The sequence below is a fragment of the Vanellus vanellus genome, assembly GCF_965231255.1.
Source record: "Vanellus vanellus genome assembly, chromosome: Z".
NCBI classification, from domain to species: Eukaryota; Metazoa; Chordata; class Aves; order Charadriiformes; family Charadriidae; genus Vanellus; species Vanellus vanellus.
In genome coordinates this window covers 43,882,920-43,906,819 of record NC_138908.1, presented here as the reverse complement: position 1 = coordinate 43,906,819, position 23,900 = coordinate 43,882,920, and the positions used below count along the sequence as shown (strand labels likewise).

The 23,900-nt window shown below is 42.0% G+C and overlaps 1 protein-coding gene across 1 annotated transcript in view; it reads left to right on the top strand.

Moving 5' to 3' along the window:
• Window positions 1-23,900, top strand: part of NTRK2 (neurotrophic receptor tyrosine kinase 2) — a gene marked incomplete at both ends in the record, with an annotated part of 210,130 nt that overhangs the window by 134,419 nt on the left and 51,811 nt on the right. Inside the window, one exon of the mRNA XM_082497238.1 lies at window positions 20,933-21,063. Within this exon, the coding sequence (XP_082353364.1) occupies window positions 20,933-21,063 (131 nt within the window). The remainder of the gene's footprint in view (window positions 1-20,932; window positions 21,064-23,900) is intronic.

Here is a 23,900-nt window from a genome sequence, read left to right as displayed (position 1 = left end):
AGTATGTCTTTCAGAAATGAGGAAGAGAAAAAAAAAAGTTTCAACTTTTCAGCAATAGCTTTCCTCTAGAGGCCCAATCCAGAATTGATTTCCTATTTTAATCAGCATGAGTCTTTCCAGCTTATCGATCTCTGTGTGTTTTGAATTTGGCCTCAACATCTGAAACAGGACTGTGGTAAATGACAACATTAAACAAACTGTTAAGAGATTTATCTTGGACTGCTAAATTTTCTTGACTGCAAGATAGGACGGTTTCAAGATAGAACAAAGCACACAGGTGTTCATTGCTCCTACAGAAGACAGCTTTGCCATCTCAGCTTTGCAGCTTGTGTTTATTGACAGAATACGTACACAGAAATATGTAGAGCACTTTCTACAGGAAAAGCACAGAAAAGCATCGGGTGTTTTTCTTAATAGGAGAAAGTGTACAGAGAAATCTTTGAATTTTATTTGTTTTGGTCTAGTCTTGGGTCAGACTATCTGCCTGAGCGTGCGGTATTTATTTTTCATCATATATAAAAGGCTGTGCCCACCCACAGTGAGTTCTTGACCTCATCAGACCAGTCGTCCCATCCAAATGTCCATAAAAGCTTTTAAGAAACATTTTGTTACGCTTTCTCTGACCTTTCTCTATGGGTATACTGTACACAAGTATACACGTTAAAATCCACACTATTCATTAGCTAAACCATCTCTAGAGCTGTCTCCCTGAAACTTTGATTCTTCCCCGATTGCAGCCAAAGGCTGTGTTGGGAGACATTTGAACGGCTGAGAGACTAGTGTCTGCCCTATAATACAGAAATACGGCAACAGGCTGCAGAAAAGTTGTGTGAGAATAGTCTCCTGAATTTCTCTTCTCTTACAGAGGGCTTTTTTGGGTATCCCCTCAGAAAGACAAGACAAATCCAGACAAGTGCTAAGAACAAAGCTGCTGCAGAAATATATCTCAATGCTGGTACTTTTCATTTTTTAAGAAAGAAAGGCAATTATTTAAATGGAAATCCAGTCTAAGGAAAGATAGCAATCCTGGATTTAAATCTTTCCTTGTTCTCCGTGCTCTTGTAATAGAAAAAGGAAATACTACTTTACAAGCTTGGGTATAAACGCTTTGTGTTCATAAGCTGCTTTTCTCTGTGTTCCCTGCACTGCTTTCTGATGGCAGATCCTGAGAAGCTGTGCCAGTGCTGAGCTGGACTTCTGGATTTTTGCATGGCATCTTAACTCTCTGGGTAATCAGGCTAAGAAGGCCATTTGAACCAGAACCAGCGAGCACTGTTTTCTTTGTATCTCAGGTTCTGTAATGGAGCAAGCTTTCTCATTGTCTCTGACAAGAGTATCTGGAATTAGCTTTTGGGTTGTTGCTTTTAAGTAAATTAATGAGCCATTTAATACTGCGTAAGCTAAGCATTTCTGCATCCCAATATACTTGAATTACTGAGATTTGTGGGGTGTGTTGTTGTTTAAGTTGTGCAAGCTGTAGGATGACTGTAAACAAAATCGCACTTTTGGGCAGGTAGTACTCAGTCTGACCCACGGAAGGTTATGGTTTAATTCATAGAGAGACGAAAGCTTCTTCTCTCCTCCTCTTCAACCCAATGAAAGGTGGTGGAGCAAAGCATCAGGGGAAAATAGTATAAAGACTTAAGAAATGCACGCTGTACCCATGAATGCAAAAAATATGAAGTACATTAATAGATTCAGTTTCTTAACGTGATAATATAGCAAAATTATGAAACAAAGTAAAGGCAATGCAGACTGTTTAACATTTTGCTTCTTAGATTTAACAGGCAGCTGCTCTATATGGACAGAATTCACTGTATGTCCTCAGGTTTTGCTGCAGGGAATACCTCCTGTGTTGCAAACGTGAAGAAAATACTCTTTTCTCTAGCTGTTGTTTAAGCCAGCAAGCATTTTGTTGAGGGTGACACTGTTGTACACATGGCATCATAAATAGAAACACAATTACTAATAAAACAAATCAGATGGGACAAAACTGAACCAACATCACAAAGATGAAGCAGATAAACCATGCTTAGACAATAGGGAAACTGCAGGGAAAATACAAAAAAGCCCACGACTTGCACGTATCCAAGCAATAACCAGAAAGGGCTCCAGTAAGAAGTGGCACCCTGTGAGACAGTGATGTGTACAAATATCCCCCTCCCAGACAAAGAGAAGGAAGGAGAGGGTGGGGGAGGAAAAAGGAAATAAAAGATAAGAGACACAAAAGGGTAGGCCTGTTGGTCATTTACTCCAATTAAGCCAATATTTTGCAGCTGTACTGCTCCAAAGTTCAAGCAATTAAAGTCACTACCTAGGTTTTGCTCTCCCTGACAGCATGACTTCAGGATTTGGATTCAGGGAGCAAAAGGATTTGGGCAAGTAGGCTTTGCTTTTGATACATTACCTGACTTGTTAAAAGCAGCAGTGTTTGATTAAGGATCTTTTTAATTGCCTTTCACTAGGCCGATGTGTTCCTCGAGCTTTCCCTCTTCTCTGCATTTCATCCTGACAGCCAACTAATTGAATATCCGGGTTGGGTTGGAAAGGGAATTTTATCCACACTCCTCTGGAGCCTCAGTAAGGAGAACTGGAGGTCGGCATAGCAGGGCCTTGCATATGTGGCTTTAACCGTTTGTTGATTTGCTTTTATAGCTTTTATACTGGTGTTTGTTGCTTCTCTAGATGTTCAGGAGGGAAGACCTCTTGAATTCCTGATGGCATTTCATTATGGTCATAATTATAAAATGTCATATCTTTGGGGAGTATGAAAGGATCAATGGAGTACAAGACAGCTGAAGGACAAAAGAGCTCTTCTGGGTCACCGTTTATTTCTGTACCAGTCTATGCTCTCCATTTCTGGGCCCCAGCTGCTACTTGTGCTGCTGGAGATATGGGGAGAAAGAATGTTAGGGTGCTGGGATATGGGAAATATGACAGCAGTGCTTGTGATTATCAAAGGGACTGGATATTTAAGAGATATCATGATTTGCATTGGTTGCTGAAAAGCAGAAGAGCCATTCTGTGGATTTTCTTTGTAAAAGGAATATTGATATAACAACACTGACCTTGCTGAAGATGAGATAGCCCATCATAATCCAAATGATGGGTTCTCACACAAAAATACTGCTTTATGCAAAACTTCTGCTCATCCAAAGAATTTGTACATTGATGAGTATTTGCAGTAGCATAGGAATTAAATTGCGGAATCCTTTGATGTTTATCACTTGTTCAGGCTGGGAGATATTTTCTGAGCAATTACTTTTAACTCACAGTATTCAGATCAGGATGTAAAATTTGTCAAAAGTCAGTTGTATTGAGTGCTTGGGTTTTGGTTCAAACTTGTATAACTTCATTAGACCTTGCTTACAACTTTGCCATGCTTAAAGCTGAGTTTTAACTTCCATTCTCAGCATCCTTTCCACTTACACATGAATTTTACTGAGTAAGTTTCTTGGGAATCAAATTTGGTTGCCTCTGGATAAGGATGAGCAAAATGATCAGTGGAGCAATGTGCTGATGTGCAGACATCCTGCGTAGGCTTCTGTGTGAGATTGGCATCCAGTTTTTCATCTGACAATAGCCTTGAAAGAGTGGTTCCTCCACCATAATGCAAAGCAAGACAGGAAGGTCCTAGTGTACAACCAGAGTAATGCAGCCTTTACTGAATTATTCCATCTTCAGTACAACTCCTTCCCCTCCAAAGTTCCAGGGTAATAGCTGAGATTTTAAATGCACAGAAGTAAAGCTGTTCAAAAATAGAATTTTCCTCCCATGGGAGATTTCAGCATTTCAAAATTACTTTCTGCTTTAAAATCAGAATGTAAGTCAAAGCAGAGGGAACTTGATTCAATTTTGTCTCAAGTTTTGAATTGAAATGTTGAAATGGAAAAATAAATAAAATTTAAATAATTTGGTATTTTCAAATAAAAAGTTTATTTGGGCAAATATTTCAAAATTATGGGTAAGATTTTTTGTGTGTGTTTTGGGGCGGTGCAGAAGCTTTTTTTTTGACTTTGGAACGCTGAATTTGAGTCCTTCTTTCAGAAAGCCAAAAAGGTAACTGAAAATCAGCATTTTCCTGCTGCCGAATATTTGAAACTCTATTTTACACCATTAACATTTTTCAGTCAAATTTTTGGCCTGGCTTTATGCTGACATCAGTGGTGTGGGAATCAAAATTTTGAAAGTCCTGACTTGTGTTCAATTAGTATTTGACAAATTTTCTTTCATTCCTACACCTGTTTCCATTAATTTTCTTGTTGAACTTATCTGGGAAGGGGAGGGACTCTAAAAGACAAAAGCTATTGTATGTAACTGGAAGTGATATCAAACAAGTCCAAACCTTGGATCAAAGGGTGAAACTCCACTGAAGTCAATGGAGCTTTAAACATTGGCATCAACAGCAAATTTGTCCCATGGAGTGCAATTGTATTGTCACATCTTGAATGCTCTTCATTCTCATGATAGACATTACTAAAGGAGTCTCTTTTCAAGCATTTATGCATTTATTATTTTCAAAACCCATTTCCTCAGAGAGGTCAAAAGCTCTTCTCGTCACCATAGGGAGCCCATGGGAATTTCGGCATTCTGAAGTATAGCAGGTATCCAACTGCATTAAAATGTTAACGCCTTTTTTTTTTTTTTTTAACCATGCTTTGGTTTTGTCATTACTCGAAAGTGGTGGAATCTACTTATTTTTTTGATTGGAAGGAAAAAAATTCCAGCAAGAAAAATGTCACATTAAAATCGGATTACTTCCAACTAATCCATAAAAGAAATTCCCCTAGTTTTGGAAAAGCCCTATCCCCGATTGCTTTGTATCACTAGTGTGATGCTATAATACCATTTTTATACTGTGTTTCTGGCAATTTTTGGTATTATCTATGCAGAAAGTAGACTGCAGATCTCCTCTAAGAGCCAAGTGTTTTTTCCTGCTTGGCTGTAGAGTAAAGCTGGAGTTTTCCCTCCTTGCCTATGTTGATATTTTTCCTGAAGAGCAGAGAACAATGCAATTACTTGCTATTATTTGCATGCATTACTTTAGAGCCCCAAGGTCCAAACGATACCGCACTGTGCAAAACATTGTGGCACTCTGCAGCTGCAGACAACCCCTGCCTGAAGAGCTTTTGGGCTAAGGCCCCGCTCCTGTGACCTGGAGCTAGTTGGTTGGCCTGTGGGCAGGTCACAGACCTGGGGCTTCACGCACAGGGTGAAGAATGGGGGAAGGATGCTTTGTCGTCCTGGCTGCATGAGCAGGGAGTCCCAGGGATTAAATCCCTTGCCCCAGCTCACGCAGGAAGTCTGTGGCCGGCCCTGAGGTGGATGCCAGATGTCCTGCGTAGCCCTCTCGGCCTCGACCCATCTGTCCTTCCTCCCCAGTGTCATGTTGGCCTCCAGCGCAGAAACTTCTACCCGAGGAATTTTCCATTGAGTTCTGCTGCTGATGAGTTTCTTTCTCACCAATAGGTGGAAACTGACAGCCCGGTTTCTCAGGTGACACAAGGAACGGTTCTGCCATCCCAAATGAGGCAGGAAAAACATCACGCAGAACAAGGAATTTTCCATAAGAAACTGTACCATAGCAACTGAAAAAGACGTTGAAGCACATTACACTTTCTCAGCTTGTTGCAACCTGTGCTTTGATGCAACAGGACATCAGAAAAGTGAAGACTTGTTTTTTTTTTGTTTTGTTTTTCTTTTTCTCACTTATTTCTTTGGCCAGGAGAGTGATTGCTTTAACTGGTGCTGCTTGATCATAATGAATTTATTTCAAAATTGTGTAACCTTTCCACATCCGTCTCCAAAGTCTGTGCCAGAGCCTGTGTTCTGGCAAGCATTGTCATGCTATAGCTGGGGAGGGTGAGGGAACTACATCTGCAAACTTCCATAAGAGATCACAAGCTTTGAAATTGTAGGATAACTAACCACATGGGATGCAGAAGTATTTCCAACAGGCTGGCAGCTGTGCAATATGTGGCACTGAAATAAAGTTGACTCACTAAGAAGTAGTGATAAATAAGCTAGCAAAAGTTTCTGTCTTTTTTTTGTAAGCAACCCCAAGTATGATTGTCTGGTGTAACAGAAAAAAACATTGCTGTGCAGAAACAAGTGGCTGTGATGTTGGTTTGGGTATGGACAAATTCTTGCTGTACTAGGGAAAACATTTAATTAAAATGTTGTATAAAATCTTTAAGGGAAGTCCTTGCAGGGCAGATGTTTAGCTTGTTCCTGAACAGCTATGACAGGCTGTTCAGGATGAAGAAATCTAAATTAACAGGGCCTAAAATGCTTAAGTGAGAAAACAGGAGAAATTCTGATTAGTGCTACTAATCAGCTGAGGTCTGGAGGTTCCCTTTCTTTTGAACTGGAGCAGTTTAGTCATCTTCCTTTTCTGTTTTTTTCAGAGTTCATACTGCACCCTGCCCATATTTAACCTTCCCCTTGTGTCCTTTCTCAAGCCCATCAGCAGTTCAGTCTTGTGCTTCTCACTGGAGACAATAAACTCCATGGTGTGGATAGTCTTCCCCTCCTGTATATCTGCAGACGTTAGTTACTGGGTGGAAAGCTGCAGCATATAGCACATTTGCTGTGTATGTACTGTCTTTTCATTCAAACTCATAATCTATCTGATTTCTGAGGTATTTCTGAGGCAAGATGTACCTCTTTTCTCTGAGGCTGCTTGTTTCAGGTTCCTCTTGATGTCAGTGTCAAGCCTGTCACTGGTTTGGGAAAGTTGTATCAGAGTCCTGCAGAGCTGGGCTTGAACTGAAAATGCTGTACTGGAGCAGGAGTCGTCACAGCTGTCCTTCACCAGGGCTTTCAGCAAGGTCCACGTGTGAAAGAGCAGTACTTTTTCTGCAGTAGCAGGGATAATGCGGGTTCTTGAACCACTTGCTCCTAGCTACTGTAGCTGGCTTTCAACTTGGTTAATCATGGGCAAAAATGCCTTTTAAAAAAGTCTTGAGAAGAGATTTTTCCCGGTGATCTTGTTCAGATGCTTAGCTAGAACAGTCCTCGTTAGGATGCAGTTTACCCTTTTCCCCAATTTCCGCAACAACTGGCATTTCTGATGCCTGCTAGGCACAGTAGGAAGGAAAATTATTCCAGTAGCCCCTGTTCAGAAATCTTTGTTTGTTTACATTTATGTAGGTGTGGAAAGGGAGCTACAGCAAGTAGTTTTGAAGTGCTGGTTGTGGTATGTTAATCCCTGGAGGGTCTGTTTATTTTTATGCCGGATAGTACATAAAAGACTGTAAACTAACAACATACAGACTGGAGTAAGCAAAGAATTAGGGCAGTTAGCTAAGCATCAGACTTCACATTTTCGTTTGTTCATGGCAACTTTGGTTGGTGTTTTTTTTTTTTCTTAAATTGGGCAATGCTGCGGGTTTCTTAATTGCTTTCTTCAGCAGCTTCTCTTTGTGACTGTTAATCTAGAAGGACTCCACTGAGTTCCCCACTTTACATTTTTGTGAGTGAGAGCAGGATTAGTTTCATGGCGTACAAGATAACACTAAGGGCAATGCAGGGGATACAGTGTTGTTGTAAAATCTATTTTCTGAATGTATTTTTTTCTTTCTGGTTGCTTTTATTTTTGACTGTGTTATAATGCACTTAAACTTTAAGGACGCCAGAACCTGTAAAAATAAAGTATTAATTGCAGCCAAATCCATATTTGAAGAGTTTCCACTTGAGATTTTGGAAAGTGATGGCTGTGAGGAGTTTAGGCTGTTGTTTTCAAAATATACCAAATAAGAACTTTGATGAATACAAAACCTACACTTTATAGCTTTGTGACACCGTCCAAACAGAAAGTAACTAATATTTAAAAAAAAGACAACACGCTGTTATGAAACTGCTAGGTAAGCATTTCTGGCCTTATTTTCTAGGTGAGGGAAACAACGATAAGGGGATTCACTCAACAGAGCCTCATAAGAGTTGTTTGCCAAAGCGCTGGTGACAAATACCTGTTCATCTCTATGTGTTCCTGTGTCTAGGTTTCAGAAGCAAACAATGTTGCCTTTCTCTGTAAGGAAAAATGCAAATCAGTAATGGTTATTTTTGCAGTTAGAGCCTGTTACGTTCTTGGAACGTGTGGCTGAATTGCCATTCTTACATCAAAGAAAATGTTACAACAAGGGAAGAATAAATCTAAGAAGCAATGGTGAAAGCAACACACTAGCCTATAAGCTGAGAGTTGTACGTGGGAAAACACTGGAAAAGCTACCCAATAAGTCTTGAAATTGATTTATAAATAATTATGATAGCTTCTGACCCTTCCTCTTCTCCTTAAAATTCTGACCAGAAGGTCAAGCTAGAAGCATGGAGTCCTGGAAATTGCTTGGGGATCATTTTGTGGATGTTGGACTACCAAAAGGCAAAGTAGCCCCCCAGCTCCGTCACGGGCTTCAGACGAGTCCCTCCTAAAAGCAGGTCTGTACTTGCCCTCCTGCTGGTGGTGGTCTTGCAGGAAGCAGGAGTTAATCAACACTGCTTGTAAAGTGGTCTGTTAATCTACACTGGTGACATCTTGTCTGTAGGGCGAACAATAACACTTTGTGTACCTCAGTGTTCCAGTTGAGTGCTCACAGTGTGCGTATCAACCGACAACACCCATTTCCTTAGCTGTAAGCGCCAGTTCCGAGCAACTTGAGACAAAAATCCAGCTGTTCCACTGGTAACAATAAAAATTATGGTAATTTTTAACATTTCCTTTACTGATAAGTACGTGGGATATTCTGCCATTACAGTTCAACAAACGTAGCAGCCATTTGTGTTGGTTACTGCCGCTCAAAATGCTTTCCAAGTACATGAGTGTGTAGGCAGCTGGTATTTATTGCTCTGGAAGAGAGCTTGAACTTCAGAAGGAAGGGGAGAAAAACCTCACATTTTGCCTGTCTTTGTTCTGTGCAGACTACAGTTGCTGTAAATATCATGCTGTACAGTAGTTGGAACAAAACAGTTTTGTTTTTTTAAAAGCAACAGTCATTTAGATGCTAGCTGAGAAGAGAACTTTTCTGGTCCATGCATTTTTGGTTTCTTGCAGAGACTGACAGAATTACATTTGCATTCAATTCAGTCTACAACAAGTATTGCAGAAGATTAAACTGTAAGTACTTTCCAAATATAAAGAGTGCAGGGGAGAAAGGTGACTATGATATATGGTGACATCTATTAAGCTTTTACAGAATATCATACGTGTGTACTAGCTATCACCATAAAATTAACTGGTACTAATTGGTCAGAGCTGCCAACTCAGTCTGCTTATGAGTGTAACACTCTTCTTTAGGTCATGTTCGTTATACTGACATCGTATGTCAGATCCTGAATAAAGTTCATTCAGCCATTTCTGCCGTTCTTCTTCTTGTTTGCCCTGGTGTGTGTGTGTGTGCTGTACCATCAGTGAGAGTTCACGTCTCGGCAAAGACTGGGTCTGTGTGCTTTGGGAAATACGTGCTGGGGTATCTGCCCAGTGGCCACTTCTCCAGCAACAAGGGGCTGTGGGAGGGCATCCTTTGATTGAATCACGCCTGGTGTTTTCCGCTGTCTTGGAAACTGACTGGAACAAAATGTTCAAAGCTCTTTCTTCCTCCCTTTCCTCTTTTTTTTTTTTTTTTTTTTTTCCTCCCTCTTTCTGTTTTTCACTGCCATGCCTCAAAAGGCTGTAACTGGGTTCATTATTGTGTGATAAATCAGCCAGTAAACTTCTATGCATTTTGCTGCATTTGGGCAGCTCCTGTTCCTTAGTGACAGCTGCTTGGCTCAGCACACTGTAATTATCAACTCAAAACCAAGATGCTTTTAGGTGCTGAAAGCATATTGGCAGAGACTGAACTTGTCCTCAACCTCGTCATGGGCCACAGCTTTAAAAGATCCCATTTACTGGTTGGTTGTGTTGTCGCTGTTGGTACCGGGGCTCTGACTGTTCATTATCACAGTGGGCCCTGTGGGAAGCTGTCGTTACCCTAAAGGAGTATAGGTCTTTGGTTTTCATTAGCTGCTGACATATCTTATAGTTAACTTTTGATTAATGTATCTGTGTGCATTCTCTTTCTCTAAAATAAAGTTCTATTGATATGTGGGAGGGAATTTATAAGTGTTAGTGAAAATTTACAAAGCCCTTATTTAAACAGATGTCTGAAAGGAACTTTGCTGAGAAACAGACCTGTTGGTTTGTTGTCTGTAGTGTAACTGAGGCACTCTCTGCTCCTACTTTAAGCCTGCCTCTGTTTGGCTAGCTGGCTGGAAAGACAGGCTACGTGCTGACTGAGAGGCCTGTCTGTCCTATCTGCCTATCTGTCCGCAGCCACGGGGGCATACAGAGCATGGCATTGACTCTGACCCACTACAGGGTGTGTGTCCCTGGGATGTATGTTGTGCAGGCAGGTTGCAAGGGGCTGTACGTATTTAAGGCTTTTGCTCCCTCACCAGACTTGCTTTAGCAAAGAAGGAGGACTCCACAAAGAAGGACTTATTTTCCTTATTTGTCTGAAACGTAGAGAAACATAGTTTTGACTCACAGATAACGCAATCCAGAGCTCAATGAATGGAAGAAGATTTCTTATATTCTCTGCTAGATCTTTTAGTGTTAGTTTTCATGTTACATGAAAATAACCTGCAGATCCCAGAGGGGAGAAGAGAAAACACGTGACATTTTTTGCAAGAGAAATGATCTGGGAAAGTCCTGCTGTTCCCATTGTCAAGCCACAGCTTTTCTTTTCTCACTGTATCCACGGAGCAGGTTGGATTTTCTATCAGGACAATTAGAATATGCATCTATCCTGCTGTTATTAAAAAAGGCTTTAAAGTGTTCTCAAATCCTGCTGGGCTACAGTTTAGTGTAATTTACAGAGCAGTTCCAAGTAGGAGCACCACTGTTTGCTTAAGCAAAGCTCAGTGCAAGGGGCATGACACAGTCTCATTCTCACCCTTCCCTTGGATTTGGGGAGGTTTCAGACCCTGGAGAGTGATGAGAAGTCACGCAGGCTGTAGGAATCTCATGACCTTTACACATGGAATAATTTGTGTTGTTATCATACAACAAGCGTATGCTTTATGGTCTGAGTCCTTCAGAGGATGCAGGACGGAAGAACCAGGTCAGCAGAGGAGGTGATGTGTGGTCTACAATAAGCAGGTCTTTTTAAGCTTGAAAAATGAAGCATGTGCTACATTCATATGGAAACAGAGGAATATTTTTTTCCAGTGCATGTGCAACAGGACAAAAGAAGACTCATCTTTTCATGGCAGTTGTTGAGAATCTGGTCCTGGAAAGCCCTCAGCATGTTCAGTCTTGCAAACTCTTTGTGACTTCATTTGGATGACCGATAAGTGAGAACTTGTAGGGCGTTCATTTGAAGCTAGTACAATGTAATAAACTTTTCACTGCTTTGTGGCTACAGCCCAGCAGTAAAGACCAATTTTCTGGGTGTACCTTGCAAGTATATGCTGCCAGTTACAGCTGCTTTTGTTGCCCATAAGCACTGGGATTCTGAAACCGTAACAGGGCCCAAGGAGGAAATCCCCTGTGGGAACATAAGGCCCTGTGGACAGCATGCCCTGGCAAAGAGGTGTGCCAGCCTGTCAGTGAGGCAGAAGCAGAGCGACAAATGCCTCTCACCATAGAAGGACACAAAAATGCTGAAGGACAGCATGTCTGTAAAAAGGGAGTAGCCTCTTTTTCAGGTCTGTTCACCTTTTATGATGATTTTGCTCATCTCTCCTGTCGCATGGGGCTTTGGGGCAGTATAACGGTTAGTGCTAACCCCTTCTGTGTCCCCAGAGGACAGAGGGTAAACTAAGGTTCTGTCCTTCTCAGTGTGTAGGAAGACTCAAGACTTGTTTTCTCTCGTTGCTGCTGATTTTGTTTCTCAGCGAATAATAGAGGGATCTGATCAAAGGGCGAGGAAGGTTTCTTCTTTTGTTTGTTTGCAATGCTTGGTGTCTTTGTGTGCTTTTTGTGGGTTCTCCTCAGAGGTAACGAAACCAGTAACTTTTCTCTGTGTTTAAAGGCCACTTACATCAAAACCCAGGAAGGGGGGCAGTACGCACAATATCATAAGAGCAAGTCACCATGTAGTCGCAAAGCCTTAACTGTGTGCAGTTAAGGAAGCAGGCAGAGACTGAACCTTCCTCTAGGGGAGGTGTTCACTTCAGTTGGCCCAAAGAAAGCAAACCATGGGCACGTGTAAGATTCTGCTTTCCTTGTAGAAAGCCACACAGCCTGATAGAACCGTGAAAGGTGCTCTGAAGCAGGACAAAAATTATTAGGAAAAGTGTAAATAATATGCTTAAAAGTGATATGTAAAAGGTGGTGGTCTGTCATGCTCCTGCGGTGTTTTCTGTATTGTTCCCTTTTCTTTGCATGCACAATTAGTTGCAACAGGGCAGACCTACCCATCTGATATGGCAGATCAGATGCTATGCTATCTTTTTGTAAAATAGTTCAGCAAAAGGCACAGATTAAGTATGTGCTTAACTTATATAATTATATGAGGGGATAGAATTTGGGACTGTGAGCTAAGCACATCGTTTATTCCTTCACAGGCTTGAAAGCTCCATTTACTTTTCATATTTCCTTTGAAAGGCCACCAGTAAAACTCTTCTGTCCTCCCTTGTATCAAGGTACAAAATTGTTTCCTTTTCCTTTTAAAATGAGAAGAGAAAAAGCAAAGCAGAGAAACCTACATCAAAAATAGGGCAATCTCCTTTCAATTTCACCTTTATACCCGCTTAGGCCAAGCTTGAATATGGCTCAGTCTCTGAATGTCTGATGTTTCTTTCAGGTCCTGCTTCTCAGACTGGCATCCTGGGATGCTTTTCAGACTACGCCTGTTTCTGAAAACAGAGATAGAAAAGAGTTAATACTTTGAAGACCGTACATTTATTAGCCCTTCTCCTCTGCAATTTTCTATTATATGAGATATGGTACATGGTACTTCCCCATCCTTTACTGAGTCCTTCTGTTTCTGCAGCACAGAAGATCCCTAAAGATTAGTATCGTGCTGAGGGAAAGGATTTCCTGGTCTGAGCTAAGAGAAGGGTGGTGGTGGTGAGATCATTGTCTCCAGTTAACTTAAACATGGAAGATGGACCAGATTTGCTGCAATAAAATAATACTAGCAGAGGTTTTATACAGCAACTCATGCACAATAGCCTTTAAGTTTTACAATCATTAATCTTTTGGAAAAAGTGCACTGAGGGCCGTGCTGCCATCCAGCGTGACCTGGACAGGCTGGAGAGCTGGGCAGAGAAGAACCTAATGAGGTTCAACAAAAGCAAGTGCAAGGTCCTGCACCTGGGGAGGAAGAATGCAAAGCACCAGTATAGGTTAGGGGAGGACCTGCTGGGAAGTAGCTCGGAGGAGAAGGATCTGGGGGTCGTGGTAGACAGTAAATTATCCATGGCCCAGCAATGTGCCCTTGTTGCCAAAAAGGCCAATGGAATCCTGGGCTGCATAGGGAAGAGTGTGGCCAGTAGGTCGAGGGAGGTCATTCTCCCCCTCTACTCTGCACTGGTGAGGCCACAACTGGAATACTGTGTCCAGTTTTGGGCTCCCCAGTTCAAGAGGGACAGGCAACTGCTGGAGCGAGTCCAGCGAAGGGCAACTAAGATGATTAAGGGCTTGGAGCATCTCCCTTATGAGGAAAGGCTGAGAGAGTTGGGACTCTTTAGCCTGGAGAAAAGAAGGCTGAGGGGAGACCTTATTATGGCGTACAGGTATCTAAAGGGTGGGTTGAAGGAGGATGGAGCCAGGCTCTTTTCAACGGTTCCAAGTGACAGGACGAGGGGCAATGGGCACAAGTTAGAACACAGGAAGTTCCGCTCAAATACATGGAAAAACTTCTTTACGGTGACGATGACAGAGCACTGGCCCAGGCTGCCCAGGGAGGTTGTGGAGTCCCCTTCCCTGGAGATTTTCAAGACCCACCTGGATGCAGTCCTGAGTAATGTGCTCTGGGCAATGCTGCTTTAGCAGGGGAGTTGGACTAGATGATCTCTACAGGTCCCTTCCAACTCTGAAAATTCCGTGATTCTGTGATTCTGTTGACATTTACACACATCTACAAAGGCAATGTTTGGTCAAAATTCCAGCACAGTTTTCTGCTTAAAGCTGATTTGCCATACTGTGCTGAAAAGTTGTTAGTAGTCTGGAAGCAGCATAGAAAGAGAAACACATTATGATTGATATCTGCTGTTTATTCTAAACATAGAGCGCCAAATTTAGCTTTCAGTTATTCTGATATATCCCAATTGTTTTAGCACATAACAGATCAAATACATATTTAATGCATATTTGTAACTGAAATAAAAAACAGTTTCTGGTTGCTAAGGCTTGAGGGCCTTGTGTACCTTCATTTTTGTATGCAAGAGCAAATTCATGCCTGGAAAAATGGTCAACTTCATTATTCTTGTTTTCCTGAAGGGTGAATTTAGCTTATAATGCTCATGCATTTAAAACAATGATAGCATTATTATTATAATTTATTATTAAGTAGTTCTTATTTGTTTATAAGGATCTAATCAAGTAAGGCAATATGCCTATCTGTAGCCAAACTGAGAGGATCTTGGCTAAGACAAATCAATTACTGTAACAGAAGTGAAAGATAAAATGGCTCACCAGAAATCAAATATTAACGCCAAAAGCCAGCAAACAGTTGAGTTTCAGCCCCACCAGCTACACCAAAATGAGTTTACAGTGGGCAAGAGCTGTGGTGCCCCTGTGGGCAGGCTGGGGAGGACTGGGCACCCTTCCAGGAGCTGCAACACTACATCACGAAGGGAAGCCTAATTCTCAGCCACGACAACAGAAACTTGGGGGTTTAAAGTATAGCTCTTATGAGGGTGTAAGTTGTAAATGAAGCAACTGAAAGGTTAAGCTGCAGAAGTCACAGATTTATTGGGTTTTTCATCAGATGTAGCTCTTGACAGCTAGGAAATCCCCGGGAATTATGCCATTCCCGTGAGTGTTCACAGGTTTGCCTTTCATAAATGTCTCCAGTTCTTCCAGGAAGACCACTGCCTATTCAGCTTGCCCATTAAATGTCTCCTCAAGGACATGTCTGCTGCATGTGAAAAACCTGGCAAGTCACTGATGTCCACTCACAGATAACTGTTTCACAACTGTTGAATTAAACTGTTCTTTTTCAAAGAAACAAAACAAAATTCAAAGAGATTCAGAAGCCATGCTTGCACGGGTAAGTGCCTTTCTGACCTAGTTCTTCTGTGGATCCTCCATACTCAGTTTTCTATAGCCTGCACCAGCACCTTTCATTTAGAGCACAGTCCCTGAGGAGTGGGTTTGCTGTCAGCTTATTTTCCTTCTGTTAAAGAGGTGTGAGTTGAATCTCAGCTGTGGACTATATACATGAAAACATCCTGCTTATTTGTTTGCGCCTACAACAGCTGGGCAGCAGTCTTGCCTGAGAATTTGTTGCTGCCCTGTGGTAAAAATTAAACAATAGCACTACACAAAAATATATAGACAATAATAAGTAATGTATGTCGTATGGCATAAATACATCAAATTATCAGAAATGTATTCTCAGAACTGAGCTGGCCTATTTCTGCATCCAGGCAACACTGACAGGTTAAAAGGTTGAAAAAAAAAAAGTGGTTATTGTTGGCTTTTATTGCCATGTTAGTAGATATCTCAATGTGCCAAAATTTCTACTCTGGCATGCAGAACTGTAGAGATGCTGCTCCTGCAGAATCCGATGGCCATCGGGCTAGACTTGCTGTCTGCTGTTCATAGTGATTTTGTATCCTCCTGCTATGGGATTCTCTCTTAAATTCCACCCCTCCTTTTATGTGAATGACAAATGCTTTACAAATTTGGTATATTATCTGAACAATCACACAGCTGTTTATACATGTTTTTTCTAGCAAGATCTTAGAAATAGTTGAATGTTCACAATTGCAAGAGAAATGGTGGGAGAACAAAAGAAGAAACTTGCAAAATGTCCGTCCATGGTACCTCATGTCACATCACAAGCTGACTCATTTCTGCTGCTGCTTTCTTATGTTTTCTTATGCAACTGTAAATAAGTTTATAATATTACCTTGCCTGTTTACTTGGCATCTTGAAGATCCTCATTCTCTTCTCAGAGTCCTGGCGTAAGACATTGCATCAGGAGTATTCCACATTGTACTGCTAGCAAAATTTCGGACAGCGTCCTAAAAAACAGATTCAGCAGATGTTTTAAGAGGGCATGCAACACAACAGGATATTCCAGTGTTGGTAGTTCAGCGACCAGTGATGATGGAGCCTGTCTGCTATGGCTCTTACTGTCCATCAAGCAGTGAGTCCATGTTGCAACCTCTCCATAAGGACAGATCTCTCCTCTGCTCGGCTGTTCTCATAAGGCGTATGGGAACACATCTGAAACTTGCGGCACTTGTGATTCTGTAATTGGGTGAGGTGTTCAGGATGAGACACAACTATGCATACCACACAACTGTGTAATTTTTGTGCTCTTTAGGAAACCCAGCCTTAAAAGGACAAGTGTGATTTTTGGACATGCAGATACAGGGAGCTGATTTTATGTTTTTATGACAACCTTGTGGAGAGTGACACAAGAATGTGGCTTCCAGCTGGGAAAAACAACTGGAAACAACTTCTTCTAAAAGGTTGTTGATTTTTTTTTCCAGAGAAGAGCCATGAAAATGACTGGCAAACTAGAGAAAATGTTTTCCTGGGAGGGACTTCCATCTCTTTGCCTTACCAAGACGAGCAAGAAGAGTGTTGATTATGCATATTTAATACCAGACTTTAAAAGGTTGCTCAAGCTAGCCAGACAAGCTAAAAATTAAGAGACAAAGAAAAAGGCATACATTTTTATTAGCAATGAAAATGATTACACATTAGGGCAAGCGAATAGCTCAGACTTTCAAATCAAGACTGGCACAGCTGCTTTCTGGAGGCAGTCTTCTGCCAAGCACAAGTCATTTAACTCAATACTATGCTTCATGCTGTGTAGAAGGTCAGTTTAGGTGATGTAATGGTCACATGTGGTGGTAAAATGTTCAGACCTATTGTTTGTGGCCAAGGGGAAAACACTTTCACTCTGTCACAGCATTTCACTTTTTAATTACGTGCAGAAACATTTTAATAATTTATACTGCTGAGTGTCCTGCTGTCCATGGCTGGAATCAGTCACATCCAACTCAGTGAATTCAATGTGGTGAGGTGTTTCCAAGTTGCCCGTTTTGCTGGGACCCACTCCAGAACGTGGTGTGACCCTCTCTGTTCAGCCTCACCATCAAAGGTAGGTTACTGGGGGAGCGCAATCCCATGTCTGCAGATAGTGTTTGCACGATAAGGCTTCAGTGTGTCATTTCCAGTGTGACATGCTGTTTGTTAGTGAGTGAAATATCTAGAAGTCCAGCTCTGTTGGTGGGATGTCTCTGAGACCTCCAGGTGAGAAGAGAGCCCTTTCCTGCAGTTGTGCTCCCTGCTGCCATCCAGTTCCCTGCAGTCATCCATGGGCACCCCCTGCTTCTATGGGCACAGCTGTGTGGTTATTATTTAACACCACAGCCTCTTTTCAGCATTTATCCTTGTTTAGGTTGCTCGGTCTCACTTCATATTTTATGTTTCATTTTTCTCTTAAGTGTTTCAACTCGACTTAGCTTTTAGCTTAATGTAATGTGTTTTTTACAGTAATCAGACAAGATCTTTTAAACCAGATATGATGTGCTTTTAAAAGTACAAATGGCAGCTTAAAGGCATCTACTGTTTAGAGTCAAAAGGAGGAAAATACATAGCTGGCCTTTGAATGTTTGCGTCTCTTTGCCTGTGAGACAATGTTACGAGACCGCTTCTTTGGTAATTCGGTTATGCCACCTCTTTGGCCAAATTCTGCTTTGTTTCTTCAATGTAAATCCAGGATAATCTCTTGGACTTCAACAGAGATAATTGGCTTTATCCTGATATTAACCGAAAGCAGATTTTGACCTGAATTTTTCAGTGTATCTCCTGCTGAAATCTCCTCCCACTGAAGACAGTGTCATTATGGCTGGGGCCCTGAGTCTGCTAAATGGATTTTTTCCTTAGCTCATATTTCCATCACATCATATGCATTTGATTTACTTACATTGTTCTTATATTTAATCTCTACCCATTTAGTCACATTTACTGTCATTTTTTATTTGTTTAGTAACTCAGTGCAGCTCAGAAAGGTAACCGGGATGGATAGAGCGTGACAAGTTGCAAATATATTCTGTGCAGATCTCTCCTGCAGCTTGCTGTATTTTGATTTTAACAGTTTGGTTTATGGGATGGGTTGTTTATTCAAATGCTTGGCTTATATAAGAGCATTTAGCAGCAGCTGTAAGTGTACTACAGAGAAATAGTTGATATGTTTCTTATTTGTTTTTACTCTATTGTTTGTAAAGTCCTCCAGGAACTTCACAAAAAAATTTCCTACTGCTAGGGCCAACATTGGGGGTGGGCTGGGTTCAAAATGGAGAGGACTCATACAAAATTCAGAAAGTTGACTGTGTTCATCACCAGGTCTTTGACAGCTGTGGAGAGAACCAAGTAAAAAACTGCCTCTACTGGAGTAGGTACTGGTAGGACAGGATCTCAGCTCTACTCCTTGTCTATGGGCTTTGTGGACATTTTAAGATGGTGACACTGGTAACATGGAGCTGAGCTTGTCTCTAGGAAAGCAAGAGAGGCATCCTCCTGGTGATACTGGTCAAGCAGAGGGAAACAGAAGAATTCCCCAAGAGGCAGGGATGAGTGGCAGGTTTGGCTGGGGGTAGGGGTGAGTACTCATTTATTAGTAGGGATTTTTTAAAGCACAGATGGTGAAGTGTGCCATGCTCCCGCACCCAGGGAGCGGTCCTCCCCACGTGTCTGCCTTGTGACTGATATTAGGAGAGGTGAGGGATGGGTATTAGGGAGGTGAGGATGCCAGTTAACCTGTGTCCATGGGGAAAAGGTGTGTTTTGGTTCAGGCCCGTCTTGTGCTGACTGTATTTTGTCCTCTACTTGAAAAGCCAATGCTGAGGAGGAAATGAAAATAAAAAGCAAATTCCTACTGGCTGCAGGGTAGCTGCCCTGGTAGGAGCATACCTGTATAAGTGCGTCACCACAGTAATACTTAATCTTACACTAGGTAAGAGTTTGACAAGAGTGGAAAACCTTGGTACCTTGCAGTCTCATTTCATGTGTACTCAGCTATTAATTAATTAATGGGACATGTGGCCTCTGCCAGGACTCCTGGCATTGGAGGAGGAAGAGGGCAAGGCCCTCCTTACAGCCACCAACTGAGGGGACAGGTCAAGCCCTGGTGGGTCTGGTGTGGCGTGGGGAGAAGCTGGCTTTCCTCACTCCACTCCCAGGGCATGGTGGGCCTGCTTGCATGCCAGCCTGAGGGCTTCTGGCAGGTGCCAGCTGGGTCTGGTGGAGGTCTGCTCCTTGGGTGTGCTGCCTGCCTGGCAGAGTCATGATGGAGGCGCCTGGGGACGCCTCTCGCTCTCCTGGCTTGCTCTACCACCGGGCTCTCCTTGCACATATGCACATGGGTACAAAGTGCATTTATATGCAGTGCACTTGCATTGCGTCGCCATAGGCTGAGAGTGTGGGACACATGTATTTTTGTCTCATAGATCCTGAGCCCTTTCTCCAAATGCTGGTGACAGCAATGGGGACAGGCTGTACCATGTGTCCCCACCGCTGTTACCAGCAGCACTCCATTTTCCGTCTTTTAATAATGGAAGCAAGGTGTTTTCTGCACAAGTGGTCACCTAGTTTGGAACAGAAGCGTGGCCAAGTACGAAGGCAGGGGTTGATCCGCATCTGAATATATCCTGAATTATTGTCACGGTTCAGTCCTGGTCCCTGCAGTTAAGCAGCTGAGGTGAGATTCATGCCTTTGCAGAAGCCAGTCTGATACCTGTGCACCACTATGTACTTCACTGTGTTTAGAATTTAAGTTGCAAATAGGCTTTATTTAGGCAGGGTTAAATCTCAGTGTTTGCAAAAGCAGCTAAATGCACTGAGGTTAAATTCATCTGTAGATGCTGACTGTTTTGTACAATTTCAGCAACACAAGCTGTCAACCCTGTTGAGTTGCCCAGTCAAACTGCCCTTACAGCTGCTTTATTTAGCTTTAACATTGCAAATTGATAATGTATTCTACAAAATTTGGTACAGTCTTTTAAATATTAAATCTTTTAATGGAAGCTTGTGCTGAAAGGAAAATGTAAAATGAACAAAAATGCCGAAGGACTTTAATGTCTGAATCAATTGATTCTGGGCTGCAATTCAACTAAGGCTCTGTCCACTACGCTGACTAAAACCTTTGTCCATCTTTTATTTCTTTTACTTCAGAGCAATACTGTAAATCATATTTGCGAGAACAAGATTTCTATCTTATTGTAACTGTAGTATACCACAGAGAGGGAAAGCAGTTGAACAAGTGGTAAGAGAACCAGAGAGTAAGTTGGATTTAGTTGAAAGAAGGCACATTTTGTTTTCTTGGATTAGGTTAGTTTTAAAACTTTTTGGCTTTGGATGAGAGAGTTCAGCTATTGTTAGAAGTACAGAAATAGAAGTGGTGTGAGAAAGGTTTGGTTTGTTTTCTGATTCTTTGTCTTCATGTTAAAAAAAAAACCAACAAACAGCTTTGGCTGTCAAGTGTGCTCTGCAGCAGCCATCATAATACAATCATAAATGGCCTTTCCCAGGTGACTCTTAATTCCATGTCTTCTTATCTGGCAGATACACTCTCCAAATATAAATATATTAACTTGCTCTTTTTGGGCAAACCACTAATGAATGACACATAGACACTTTGATTCCTTCCACGACACGCACCCCACTCTACAGACGACCCTGTCTCCATGTGGCTGTAAGCTTGGACCCCGTCCCATTGTGGCCTTGCAGCTCACTTCTGACTTTCTTTTTATCTTCTCTTCACAGTTGTGCAGCACATCAAGCGCCACAATATCGTTCTCAAGCGAGAACTGGGAGAAGGAGCCTTTGGGAAAGTCTTTCTGGCGGAATGCTATAATCTCTGTCCTGAGCAGGACAAGATCTTGGTGGCAGTGAAGGTAAAAGAGTTTAGGGTTTCCATTATTAATTCATGGTTGCAACTAATGCTATTTTATTTGTAAATGGTCATGTTTTCCTATTCTGTACCCCACTGTAACTGCTCTGATATATGTGGAAGGGTTCACAAGGCTAATGGAGTGTTAAGAGAATGTGATACTTGATCTTGCTGTGTATTATAAAATGAGAGCTGAATTTCATAAGGAAAAGAGGGGAAACAGACTGTGTCACAAAGGGGCAAAATCTTTTATGAACTATCTAAAATATAATTAGTGAAAAATAATGTCTAAGTCATTAAAAATACATGTGACATATATGTGTGTCTAAAAAAATAATCTATTAACAGCTAAGTGAATAGGTTATATGCATAACTGCTACTCAAAGAAGACCTTTCTTTTTCAGGATTGTGCCATTCTTTTAGTTAGCCACTGAAATTATTTGTGGGTAATTGTCATTAATATAGCTGCCAGAAATGTTATAACAAACTTGTGGATAATATTGTCCTATGCTGTTAAACACTGGCTGTATGGAAATCCAGAAGCCATGATATGTCAGACCTGGAGGAGTGATTCTTTATTATACAGCTCCAGTCAACTCTCCCAAAATGCAGTCCAGTGGAGGAGGAAACTACATGAAAACAGCCATAACCTGTGAGTTTCAAGTATACAGAATAATTCTCACATTTCTGGGGAAAAAAAAAAGGGATTTGTTTGGTTCTCCTAAGGGGCACAGACTGCACAGTACGTTGGGTATCTACCAAGGAGTAAGATTTTCAGCTTCATCTCAGAGCTTGGACACCAAACCTGCTTCACTGTACCAAGCCTTTTCATCCCCCCAAATGGAAGGGCTGAGGTTGGTTGTTGACCTCAGCAATGGATGTACGATAGAAAACAATATTGGTGAAACTACACTCTAAGAGTTTGCAAAGTCTCCCTGGCAACAATCTCTTATCTCCATCTGTAGTGTTCTGCCAAAAGCTGAACAAGGTGTTCAGCATTTGAAGTATCTCATTAAATGCAGGGGGCATACACATTTAGAATTTGGGCTGTGCCTAGGGATCAGAAAACACTTTTATTTGACCAGTCACAATTAGGCAACCATTTGTATGTTTTGGATCAAACCATACAGTAAAAGAAATCAAGTAGACCATCTCTTTGAATTTGGAAATAAGAAATAGAGTTATGGATCTGGCAGTGAAAGAACATGAAAAGAGGATGGACTTGTAGAGTGCTTTCTTGCTCCATCAAAAATAACAGGGTTTTGGGGATTGCCAAGGTTACAAGCTTTTTGATACTTGGGAGTCGTTCAGTCACATGGACTGGTGAGAAGAAATTAAGCCCCGAAGGGATATATCATAGACAGGAGAAAGCAAGAGACAGGAGATGACAAAACCAGATCTGAATGAATTTTCTATTGTATTTTGGTGAAGCTAGAGTGGAAATTGCCTTTCCTCTATCACTTCAGGGAACTGCTTGATAGCAAAATAAAAGTCTTTCCATTCATTTGCTCCCTTTGAAAGTCCTGACCAAATGGAGCCTAGCACTGCTGCTGTTAAATGCTGCACCACGCTTGCTCTCTGCTGCTCTTTCTCAGTGTAATTCACAAGGAAGAACATTCAGCCTTTAAAGGGAGAGATGTCTCCATGGGTTTAGATGACAAATCTATCAGTTTTCTGGACCAGTTGTCATGCTATTTTTTTTTTTTTACCAGTTCCACTCTTTGTAGTGTCCTTAACAAGGATCTTGCAGGCAGCTGTGGGAAGAATTACCTCTGGAAACAGATTATGCCCATTTTATGTTTCTCACATTGGCTCTTGAAGATGTGACTCTGGCTGCTGTCAAAGAGAAATTTTTTTGGCGTACTGTACCATTGGATTGATCCCCATATAACTGAGGGGTTAATTGCCTGGCGCTTCTCTCTTTTACCATGGTACCAACTGTAGCACACAGGTGTCCTGCAGTCGCAGTGGAGTTCAGGGGATGGGACCTCACTGATGTGCAGAGAGCTAGCCAGAGGACTGTGTCTAAACCCCATTGCTAGGCCCAGGGTTTGACAGTGAAAATGTGTGACTTTTGGGGTTTGGTTTTGTTTTGGTTTTTTTTTTTGCCGTAAGGGAGCAGACCTGGATGCCAGCAGCAGAGGGCAGCTCCTCCCAGCACACAGCAAGGGCTTAAGAGAGCTACACCGCCTTGGGAAAAATCTCAGCACACTTGTCTCTCTGAAATAGATTCGGTGAGCCCAATGGGAATGTGTACTTGGTGAGGAGTAAGGCAGTGCCAGGGGGATTTCGGCAGCAAGGAGACATGGTCTCACCTGCACGGGGTAGATCAGGATGGTGGGTGGTCCCTACTGGCCGCCTGTGCCTTCTAGTTGCTGGGCAACTGTGTGGTTCGCGGGTGGCCTCCAGCATCACTCTGTCTGACTCAACATGCATCCCTCCCCTTCTCAGCCAGCTGGTGTCTGAAATGCTGACGTTGCTGTAGCAAATTATTTAGGAGCTTAAGAGGCCCAGAAAAATCTGGGAAGATATAAAGTCAGGCTTAGCATAAACAATCCAAAGTGCTTGAGCTTTTTCTCCTTGGAAGAGGAGAAAGACAGTCTGTGTAAATTTATTTTGACCATCAGGCTTATGCTTTCTATGGGTCAAACCCTGTGAGCAGAGAGCTTAACCACAGGTTAAACTGGTTGCATGGGCATTGTGCTAGCCTTCTCCCTGAGTGAGTTTGCACATCACATCAGTACCCCATTTGCTGCAGGCACTTTTAGAGAATAGAGGGTGAAGGAAGGATAAATTATTGTTTCTGTGTGGGCCATTTTGCCATGCCACAGTGGTTGTTCA